This window comes from Nannospalax galili, unplaced genomic scaffold, assembly GCF_000622305.1.
Source record: "Nannospalax galili isolate Female #2095 unplaced genomic scaffold, S.galili_v1.0 scaffold481, whole genome shotgun sequence".
In the NCBI taxonomy this organism is placed as follows: domain Eukaryota; kingdom Metazoa; phylum Chordata; class Mammalia; order Rodentia; family Spalacidae; genus Nannospalax; species Nannospalax galili.
This window is the reverse complement of record NW_008345609.1, coordinates 476,035-488,292: the sequence shown is the minus strand read 5'-3', so window position 1 is coordinate 488,292 and position 12,258 is coordinate 476,035. Positions and strand designations below refer to the sequence as shown.

The 12,258-nt window shown below is 38.4% G+C and overlaps 1 protein-coding gene across 1 annotated transcript; it reads right to left on the bottom strand.

The window, feature by feature from the left end:
- Nucleotides 1-3,096: 3,096 nt before the first annotated feature.
- LOC103741036 (putative ankyrin repeat domain-containing protein 20A5) lies at nucleotides 3,097-11,106 on the bottom strand. The gene is made up of 4 exons (XM_008841729.2): nucleotides 10,870-11,106; nucleotides 5,127-5,243; nucleotides 4,791-4,967; nucleotides 3,097-3,204 (listed from the first exon to the last, which is right to left on the bottom strand). Exons 1-4 carry the CDS (start codon nucleotides 11,104-11,106, stop codon nucleotides 3,097-3,099), a joined length of 639 nt encoding a protein of 212 aa, XP_008839951.2.
- Nucleotides 11,107-12,258: the final 1,152 nt, after the last annotated feature.

Genomic DNA, 12,258 nt, shown 5'->3' with positions numbered 1-12,258 from the left:
CCACCCTTGGATACCACACCTTTAAACTGCTTGCTGTGCTGTGATTGGACCACTACCCTTATATAAGCTTGTGCCTTCCTGCAATAAACCAGATCTGTGTCACTGAACCTGGTCTCCTGTGTCTGAATGCAGCTCTGCTGACACAGTCTCCTCACCAGCCCTAGGGTCCCGACCAGACAACTGATCGGGGGAACTAAGAGAGCAGGAGAGCGGCCAAAGCAGGAGGAGAGCAGCCACAGCTGATGACCACATCCCTCAACTGACGAGTGGATAATGAAAATATGATTCATTTATATGATAGAGTTTACTCAGCAGTAAAGAAAGATGAAATCATGAAATTGGTAGGTAAATGGATGGAACTAGAAACTGTTATACTAACTGGACATAACTCAGACTCAAGAAAAAACAACAACAGCAACAAAAACAAAAAACAAGAGCAAAAATACCCCAGATGTTATGTAGTTATGTTCACCTGCTTATGTGATCCTAGCATCAAATTCTGATAAGTGAGTACATATTCAGACATAACTACAGGAACCAGGATAATGAAAAGGAACCAGGGAGGGTAAAGGAAAAGAATCTGAAAGAGAAGAACAGTAGGAAACAGACATTAATGAGGGAGATATGGATAAAAATGGGGTTATTTTAAGTGGAGGGGGAAGGAAAAGTTATACAATGAATTTTGGGGCTAAAGGGAAAGAAGGAGCTCAAGAGAGGTGGGACCATAGGAGAAGGGTATTATTAAGGGAGAAATGGGGGAAATGGGGATACTTTAAATGGGGAAGCCATGGAGGAAGATACATAATGCCCAGCTAGTTTAAAAAAAATGAGCCATATTAATCGAATAACCTACTGACAAATTATACATACAAATAGCTCAAGGAATATAATATATATCTAGGCAAGGTTTATCTAAGAATGTTTGGTCTTTGCCTAAGCTTTATGTCCATGGCACATGGTAACTAAAAGTACAAGGCTGGTGGAAATAAACTCGGATGTTTAACAGCCATACTTTGAAGCCTATACTAATTTGGCCAAAGGGACCTAAATCATCTCCTACATCAACTAAGTTCTAGGGGAATATGAACATCTCTCAATATGTCCTGTATCTATGGTTAGTCACCTGTGCTCTCGATCAAGGAGGCCATGGAGACCCCATCAAATGGACTTTAACCAGTGTCCAGTCTTCAAAGAGGAGGGTCAACACAGAGGAAACATTTCCTCCATGCTTCCAAGCAAAGCTAGCCATGTTTGAGCAGGACCTTTGACTTATCTTCACATAGATGGAACTGGTAAAAGAAAGGAGCCAGGAGCTCCTCACAAGACCATGTGACACCTGAGGAACAGATCCTCAAGCTGCCTTAAGAGTAAAGTAAATTGGTTTATCTGGGCCAATTGTATGGTCTTAAATAGCCAAAAGGAAAGTATACCCAAAGATTAAAAGGGGTCAATATAATTTTTTAAGAGTCTGTGTGTATAGCTAAAGGCTGCATACCAAGAAACAATGCCAGACAGGAGATACCTTCCTTTGAGTTTTTGGCCAGGTTGGCCCAAGAAACTCACAGATAGTAACCCAGCATAGAACTGAGAAACTGAATAGCAGACCCCAATCTTATCTAAACGAATAGCAACTGATTGCTGTAGATGAGGAAGAGCTGATCTTCCTAAAATAAGGAACTCTAGATAGGCTGACTAGATTCAGAGAATGGACAAGCACTGGGGAACAGCTCGGGTACAGACAACACAGTGGACAGTAACAGGGATGACAGAGTATCTGAACTTCAGAGGGATGGGGGGAAGTTATGGGAGGGTGCCATTTGGGAAGTGGGTATATAGATGAATAAGATTGTTTGGGTTGTTCTGTATGAAATACACACACACACAAATCAACAAATAAAAAAAGTTATATTTGAGGAAGAAGCATAAAAATTTGATTCATGTTAATTAGTAGAGATGAAAAACATTACCACTGTATTCAGGTGCCAAGAATCTGAGTGTAACCAACTGTGACTAGCAATAATCAGACACATAGAGATTAGAGATGCATATGCAAACATCTAAGTGTTAGTAGCATTAGAAAGGAGTTTGTCTTGGGCTGGAGAGATTATTCAGCAGTTAAGAGCACTGACTAATATTGCAGAAGACCCACATTCAATTCCCAGCACCCACATGGCAGCTATAAACCATTCTTAACTCCAGTTGAGGGGAATCCGAAGCCTTCTTCTGACCTCCATGGCATTGCATGACACACATGCACTCACATACATGCAGGCAATACTCTCATACACATAAAATAAAAATAATAAAATATTTTTAAATGAGTTTGTATAAAACAGTATATTTTAAAATGAAATGGAGATCTGGAGATCTTTTTTAAATGTTAAAACCACATTAAATTTTATATCTTTATAGGGTTTATATTGAGTTCCATATTATATAACTGTATTAATTCAACTGTGAACCTAAAAATTTACAGCCACTTTTGAATGAGATGTATCTTTGCTCTGGAAATTGTTATTGAATATGTTAATACTGTAATGAAATGCTTATTCTAATCATGTGGCTATTAAATAAATAATTTTTAAAAAGTAGTGAATTATTGCTGTCTTGAATGAAAGAGATTTACTATGAAAGTAATCAGATCACTAATACTACGTTTTCTTACCAAACATGAAAACAGTATGGAAATTAGTTATGATTCTTGGAAATGGCACATTGAGAGAAATAGTGTGTAGTCAAATGACATCTGTTAAAGATGTCTGATGATTTTCAGATCTGAGAATAGACATATTTTGTGGGATTTTTTTTTCAATTTTTACAAAAACTTTATTGAGAATTTCATACATGTATATAAGGCATTTTGATCAAATCCATGCCCACTCCCTCCCCTCCAACGTTCCCCCCTCTGAAGAGGTAGGCCTGTTAGCAACATATTTAGTGTTTGTAATATATGAGTTATTTGAGAATCTTAAGAAAATATTTTTGTAAATGTCTTTGCACATGACTAATTAGATTTACAGGATTCAAACTCTTCAGAGAAACTATTCTTGTGTTATAGATTTCCAACTCTCTCCTAAGGCCATTGAAGATGCATTGTTATAGTTGAGCATACAGAAGCACCGAGTATATCTTCAATCTCATTTCTTTTTTTCTATTTGTTTGTTTTTCTTTTTGAAACAAGGTCTGCCTATAGCCATAGTTGGCCTGGAACTCTATGTAGACCTTGCTGGCACTGATCTCACAGAGATCCACCTGCCTCTGCCACCCAAGTGGTAGGATTAAAAGTGTGGGCCACTACGCCTGGCCTCAGTCTTATTTCTGATCCTCATTATTTGGTTGCTTGACTAAAAGCAAAAGGACTCTGCATTAAAAACTTTTTTTTTTTTTAATTTTCCTGGTTAGGAGTATAATAGGGAGGAAAAAACTCTAATCCAAAGCTTTACTTGGATATACAAAAATGAAACTCAGTATCTATGGCATTGTAGATTTGAGAACAGAATTTAAGTTTATATGTAAGCAGTAACTATTTGTCTGAAAAAGGAAACCATGCCAGTATATTCTCTGATCTTTTCTCTGCTTTTCCACATCTTCACCTATTCATTCCAGCCTGATTTTCTCAAGAGTTCTCCTAAAATTGATCTATCTGCATTTCTGTAACTTTCACCAAGAATTTCTGCTACCTAAACTGAGAAGCACTGTATCAATACACATAAATTTATATTTTACTTATTTGTTTTCAGTTTCCAAGTTTATTTTTATTTTAATTGATTGTTTTGTCTGCATTTTTGTAGCTGAAAAAGCAGGTGAGCAATGTTCATGAATGCCAGAACTGGGCATTGGATTCCCTGGAACTGGAGTTATTCAAAAATCATTAGCCACAATGTGGATGTCGGGAATCAAACCCAGGTCCTCTGCAAGAGCTGCCAGTGCATTTAACCACTGAGCAAACTCTTCAGTCCCACAAACCCAAATTTAAAACAGTAAGTCTTTGCATATTCGCCTAATTTCCAGATGGGCCTATGTATTTCTGAGCGGCTTCTGCTTCCTTCTTTGTGTCTTTGGTCTTAACATTGAGAGATACATTACTTGAAGTCAATAAGAACAGGATTTAAATTTGTTATAAATTATTTTGTTTAAGCATTAAAATTTTTTTAGTAAAACATATTTTGCTTTTCAGTTATTTTACCTTACAAAAGAAACATAGTGAAAAATACATAAAAAGGAAAAAATTAAATTTATTGAATTTTTTGTGTATTTCATACAGAACAGCTCAAACAATCGTAATCATCTTTATACCCCCATCTGCCCTGGCACCCTCCCAATACCCTGCCCCACCTGCTGGAGCCCATATGCTTGGTCATCCCTGCTAAGCCCCACTAGGTTGTCAGTGTCCCCAACCATTCTCCAGTGCAAGTCCATCCGCTAATTCTAGTTAGCCTATATAGAATCCCTTGTGTTAGCATAGAACTAGGAAAATTAACATCAGACCCCAGTCTTATCTGCAGCAATGTTGGCAACTGATTGCTGCTAGATGAAGGAGAGGTGATTTTCCTCAAACAAGTTTTACTTTTTAACAAATTCAGTGCTTTCTCAAATATCTGTCTTGAAAGCATAGAAATCACACACTAATACTTCTTTCAAAGTACAAATATTTGAGGTCACATTGTCAAACAATTAAGTTATAAGAAAGTTTTTTTCATTCTAACCTAAGAAGATAGCTCTGGCTACTTTGGTACTGTGACCACACGTGTATTTCAGATATTTTGGAATTAATGCAGTGTGAACTGTACCTTGTTCTGTTGTTCAATGTCAGCATTTAAGTATTTAAGTAGCATTCCAGCAAGGGTTTGGTTGTCTTCAGAGATGGCATAATGGAGTCCACTATTCCCATAACTATCCTTATGGTTTGGATCAGCGCCGTGTTTTAGCAGAGTAGTCACACATCCATATGTCCAACTTTGTACAGCCTTGTGGGTATTATATCAAAAATGAGATTTACAAGCCAATGAATTCGAGATAAGCAACACATAGGGTTCACCAAGGAGTTACATGTAGATGGGGAAATTTTCTATTAGAAGCATTTAAATCCTATCTATCTTATGCAGCAATGGATGACTATAATCTACCTTCATCAGAGGTGTCACGAAGTTCCTGTTGAGAGCGTCAATCTCGCAATTGTTATACAACAGGAGAGTCACTACCTGTTCATAGCCATAGGCACAGGCAAAATGCAGAGCAGTCCTGTAAAAATGACATAATGAAATTATAGAGCATTATCTCAAAATCCTCAATTATTCCTGTAAATGTAAACATTAGCTGCCCTTTAATTTTTCTTCCTGAGGCTAAGTTAAAAAGTAATGACCTTTCACAAAGAAAATTTTAAGACAGCATAATATTGATTATTGATAGTTATTAATTAAAATAATTATGTAATTCTTAAATGTAAAAGAACAAAGGGGACAGAAAGAAATATAAAACTCAGGATAGAAAGAAAACGAGGGGCTGGAGAGATGGCTCAGCACTTAAGAACACTTGCTGTTCTTGCAGAGGACCTAGGTTCAATTCCCAGCACTCATATGGTAGCTAACAATGGTCTGTAACTCTAGTTCCATGGGAGTTCGATGCCTCTTCTGACCTCTGCTGGCATTGCATGATGTGGATGCACTTACATAAGCAATACACTCATACACATGAAATGAAAATAATAAATAAAATTTTAAAATAAATAAAAAAAACAAGAGTACTAAGAAGCCTAATATTACAATCAAGGCATATGCGGAGAGACTGTAATTGGTAATGTGATTGGTGCCTTTAAGGAGAAGCCCATCACTCTGCACTGGAACAATGGGCAAGAACCCCACCAGCTAAGCTCCCATCTTATGAAAGGAGAAAGCCTACCATGTCTGTTGCTCCTAGAAAGCAATTGCTTCAACATAGAAAAGGTGCTACTAATATTGTTAAAGTGGTGAGGGTCTACCCAAGCTGGCAAGAGAACTTGTCAGTGTTGTCCACATGATATAGTCTTTAGAAACATGAAAGGTGCAAAAGTGAAGGAGTCATGGACTCTTCCTCCTTGGTTTCAGAGAACCACTGAGGCTAGGCTACATATGGCAGGGGAATTTCTGCGTGAAGGTCCCAAGAAGCAAGAAGGCTGTGAGAAGCTGATGTGTGAAGTTGTGAAAGTAAAACCTGGTGACAGTGGAGACCTTAAGATGTTGGAGATGCCAATGCCATGAGATGCTTGCCAAGGAGAGTTGCATACATGAAGTGGAACCAGACCAAGAGAGAGATGCATACCACAGGCAGAAAAGCTGGAGGGACAGAGCCATCTAAGTCCTTTGAAACTAAAATCCAGGACATAGGACATGGAGCTACAAGAATTGGTGTTTGCCTTGCTGGCTTTGGTCTTACATTTCCTCACTGTATCCCCCTTCCTTCCTTTTGTATTGAGACTATGCATTCTGTGCCATGGTATGTTGGAAGAATGTAATTTTCTTTTCTTCCTTTTTTTTTTTTTTACAGTGGGTTATACTCAAGAAATTGTCTTGAGTATCAAAAGAGATTGTGAAGCTCTGAACAGTGTTGAGAATGTTAAAGACTATAGGGACTTTTCAAGTTGGACTAAATGCATTTTATATGATGATATAGCCATGAACATACAGGGGCCAGGGAGTAGAATATGGTAGTTTGAATGAGAAATATACCTCATAGGATCAGGTATTTGAATATCATTTCTCAAGTTAGTGGTACTGTTTGGGGAATTTTAGGAGGTGACTTGCTGGAGGTAGTATGTCACCGGGGGCTGGATTTGAGAGTTCTGAGCCTTGCCCCACTTCCAGTTTGCTGCCTGATATGTGTTTGCATTTGAAAATGAGATCTTTCAGCTTCCTGCTCCAGCCAACTGCTGCCCTGCCTTCCCCACCATTATGGACGTGCTCTCTAGAACCAAAGCCCAAATAAATATTTTTTTTTCTGTAAATTGCTTTTGTTTGTTGTGTTTATCATAGTAACAGAAAAACAAATAACACACTGTGAAAATTAATGACATATTCTGATACCTAGAATACAAGATATACTGACTACAAGTTTTGTCTTACTGTCACCATAGCAGTAGAGGAAAGCATGTCCAACTTACACAGGTGAAATTTTTCATGCAACGTTTTCAACACAGAACTCTAATTTGGGAATAGTGAATCATCATATTCAAGAAAACATTGTTAAGGGCTGGAAAGATGACTCAATGTTTAAGAGCATTTGCTGCTCTTCCAGATGACCTAAGTTCAATGTCAAGCACCCACATCAGGTTCTCACAATCTTCTGTAACTCCAACTCAAAAGAATCAAATGTCCTCTTCTTGCCTCTGCAGAAACCCACATGCATGTGGTATTCACTCACAGAGACACAGACACAGACAGACAGACAGACAGACAGACACACACACACACACACACACACACACACACACACACACACACACACAGTTTTTCTTTAAGAAAAGATCAAATTTCCAGAACCTATGTCCCACCCTGTAATGCTTGGTACCATTTAAACAAGGCCTTGCAAATTTCCAAGCACATTTGGGCACAGCCAGGTGAAAGGGGGAACATCATAGGTTGAGGGCAGTTGGTGGCTATGCAGGAAACAAGACCAGTACCCAAAACAAAATGGCATAGAAACACAAATGGATCATAATAGAAACTGATACTAGACACTGAGAATTTATAATTTTGCATCAGGAACTTTCTCTCCAGGTATCAGACTGCAATATGTCTGAAAAAGATATTAAAAAGAAATGAAGAAGGTGAGCTTTGAATTAAAACACTGAAAAATAAGTAAACTAATGCAAGTTAAAAAACATTCATTTAAAAAATAACACTCAAAATGATTCACCAATGAACAATCTGAAATTCAGTAACACTTCAGAAATACAGGAAGAGTAAAAAGCACAGGAGAAAGGTGTTGAATCAAATAAGTAAAAATAACAATTTACAGAAATTAATATAAAATAATAAGTGATAACATAAAGGAGGAGGAGGATCATAGGTGGAAGTAGGGGAAAAGGAGAAACAGGAGGAGGAAGAAGAGATGTTGGAGCAGATGAGGGAAGGGAGAGGAGGAAAAAGAACAGAAAAGGAAATATGAGCAAGAAATCAAAGAGGTTTGCCAAGTTTGATTGAATCAATAAGCTTGCAATTTTTTTCAGATGCCATTACACACTTTCTTGGTGCAATTCTGTATAAATAGCAAATGGTTAGTTCAGTATTCTGATCAGTTTCTCAAAGGATGCTTCTAAAGAAAATAATTCAGGAATTTATAAGAAAGCAAGAACAAAATAACAGGAGGGTCCTTTTACAACAAGACTTTGGTACTGCCATTTCTTTGTGTGTACACTCTTATTATGCCGGATCAGTAAGACTATTAAGTGGCCCGCAGTCCCAGTGGCTCCATAGTCCATACAGAGAAAAAGAACACATAATCTTAGCTTTCCACAATGGGTACCTGAGGTTTCCAATGTCTGAGAGAGAGTGTGTGTTCATGGAGAAAATGACAGTTTCCCAAAAAGTAAGACTTATTGTAAAGAAGATGCTTGGGCATACACTGTTTAAGTTTATTTATTTATTTGTTTGTTTGTTTATTTGTTTATTTCTTATTTATGTATTTATTTTATGTGTATGCATGTATTGCCTGCATGTAGGTAAGTGCACTCATGTAGTGCAATTCCCACGGAGGACAGAAGAGGCTGTTTGATCCCCTAAAACTGGTAGTTACGGACAGTTGTTAGCTGCCATATGGGTACCTGTCTATACTTCTAAAGAAAGACCAGAGTCTACCGGTTACAGATATTGCAAACAAGGTACTAAAGAATCTTAGAGTCACTGGGTTAAGGATTCATGATGTATTCTAGATCTTCTAACCATCAGTTTCTATTTTCTATCAAGGTGGTGACTTTACTGATTGCAAACCTGAGATGGGGCTATTCCAACAGTCATTACCTAATTCACTACAAATACCTACATTATTAGAATTACAAAAGTAGCATAGTGTTTTCCCTAAGACAATTTATGATGCCAACGAATCTGTCTGAGTCAGAGTTCTACAAAAAAACAAACCAATAAAACGAAGGAAAACATATAATGATTCAAAGATGGACAGAAGAGAAGGAATTGGTTAGGGGTTTCACTCCTGCTATCCCCAAATGGCAAAGACATTTCATCATTTAATGTCAGAAAATAGAGTTGGAGGTGGGTAGCTTGTCCCCATGATAAATGATAAATGTCCCAGAGTATCCCAGAGTCCCAATCTGGAGACCTGCTGTTCTGATGTCCATGAGAAGTAAAGTGCACCAGCTCCAAAAGACAGAATTTACTTGCTCTCTTCAGGCCCTTAGCCAATAAGATGGTGCCTCACTGTCACTTGATAAAGGCAGATCTTCCTTACATAATTCACATACACATACATATATATGTGTATGTATATATACTTACACACATCATACAAATACATACAGACACACAAAACACACATATATACACAAATGTACATACACACACGCACACAGACATGCATGGACAAACACACATACATACACTAAAATGTACATACACACATAAACACTTGCAATCCCTCCCAACACAAAAATTTACTCATTTCTCTTCAAATATATGTGTTACAAATCATAAATATAAGGTCTAAATAAACACCAAATGATAACATATAATATGACATATGTGAAAGAAAACACAAATTTTTGTGTAAGACACACAACTTGAACATATAAAACAATAGTACTGCTGCCAGTGCTGTACAAAAAAGGCAAAGGAGATCTCTGAAAACAAAACTTACACTTAAGAGATCATTGAAATTATGAATATGAGATTTCAAAGGTCAGAATCTGATAAATATTAACAGCCCTCTTGCTATTAAAACGATAGTCTATGTCATCGATGGAGAGAAAATTTCTATGTATAACACTACTTGGATTTTATTACTGAGTGGAATTACTATTAATGTATATACTACTACATTATTTTGGCCTGTAATAATGAGATGAATCAGTGCTATACCATGTTACAAGGCTGTGAATAAAACAGATTATGACTTTGTTTTGTTTGACATGAATAAATAATTATGTGTAAAATAAAGTTTATTGAACACACACACTAAAAGAGTAAGGGAGAAGAGAGAAAGTCATAGGGAAAAAAGTGTGTATAAATTGAATGAAGACAGAGGAGGGGAATTAAGAAGGAAAGCTGAAGGACATGATGCTGTTTTGTTTCAGGTTGAAAGAGTCCACATAATGGCCCTCAGTAAAAATAAATGAATAAGTATACACTGTATATTGTGCATTTAATATTACATATTATAGATTATGTCATATACTCTGTTATATATTAACTAATATATATTATATAATAAATTACATTGGTGGAGCATCCATATATAAAGTTGGTTTTCAGGTGTAACTCAATAGTTCTTATGCATGAAGCTGAAAGGTTTTAGGAAATTCCTCATAATGCACGTTTCTGCAGTGCATGCAGCATGACTTTTTGACAAGTTCACTAAAGACAGAAGGCCAGGTGAACTCATTTTGTGAGATGAATTCATTGTAAATCATGCACAAATTGCTGTAGAGGGAAAAATCATGGGGGTACTGGAAAGCAATTGAAACATGGGTTCAGTTTTCATTCTGAAAGCAGGCCTGGGCCTTTGCAGGCACTGAATATAAGGAGATAGAGCGCACAGAGAAGGCAGTTCCTTCTTGTGGTTCCCCCACCATGGTCCTTGGACACGATGGGGAACATAGCATATCCTCCTTGTGAGCCCTCATCCCTCCCTGCCCCTGGCTACTAGCTCACAGGCCCTATTACTTTGCATCTTGTCCCTGTCATGCACGCTGTATTTCCCAAACCTGATCATTCTCTCAGTTCTCTCCACATCCCCTTCCTTTGCGGCCTTGTGAATCTTTATGAGAGGTTTGTATCTTGGTTCATCTGGAACAGAAAGGCTTTTCATATCACGCAAAATGTCCACAAAGTTCCTTCGTGGGACACTGCAGAAGACCAAGGGTGTCCTTTCCTTAAACCCATGGCCCAGAATCTTCTTCATGGCTGAAGGTACATGCCTCAAATGCCTTTTCTTGACCCTTAGACTTTTCGTGGGCCCTAGATGCAATATTAAATGGGGAAAATCAAAGTAATTGCCAAGAAGCACAGAATCTGAGAAACATGGATGCAGTTGACAGACTCCAAGTTGCCTAGCAACAGTGGTAAACATCACTGAGCACTTGCACAAGACCACACACCTCAGACTTCCCTCCCCACCCCCACTCCCGCCAAGTTTCCATGATGGCACGGGGCCTAGTGCCCATGTGCAAGATTCTTCCAGTCTCATCTGAGCAGGAAAACACACCTGTGTTTCAATAGATATCAACAGGTTCATGACTGCTGGGGTCGTTTCCCGAAGGCACAGCTGAACCATGGGAAAGCAGTCCTTTGGACAAGGTCTGGATGAGAGAAGACTAAGTGGAGATTGGAAAGTGAGTCTCCAAGAAAATGCTATGAAAAGGGGTCTATGTTTCTGTCTCTCTCCTGTTACATTCCTCATTCAAAGGACTGCCTACCAGTTGCCAGCAGAATTCACAGGGCCTTGGTGAAATCCTAGAACTCTCATGATTTCAGAAATGGTGCCAGTGGGTACATAAATACAAACTGCTGTGCAGAATGCCACATTGTGTGGATAAAGGTAAAGGTTTCAGCTCACCTTCTTCTCTCCCTTTGCCCCAGACTCCTGTTCAGGGTCTGTTTGCATTCATTTTCTCTAATGAATCTGCAATTTGTCAAGGATGTATAGGCAAACCTTGTGTAGTACTTACGATACTTTTAAAAACACAATCATTGTACCATTGGCACCCCACTGTTTTTTCTCATGAAGATAAAATAAGATATCCGTGGGTCAGTGTTTCTCAACCTCCCAGCCACTGCCTGGGCCTCAGCAGCCTGCAACCACCTCCTCTCTTGTTAGTCTTACTGTATCCATGGACTTCCTCCTCCTCCTCCTCTCTCCTCAACTCCCCCCACCTGCCCCTTATCCCTACTCTCTTCATTTTCTACAGCTCTGTCTCCAACTCCCTTATCCTCAGAGCTGCTAGGTTTTGCAGCAGTAGCCTCCAGCCCCAACTCCAGAAGCTCCACTCTTCAAGCCCAATTCTGGGAAATGCAGCCTCCCTTATCCTTTCTGCTTTACTTCATGGCTTTGACA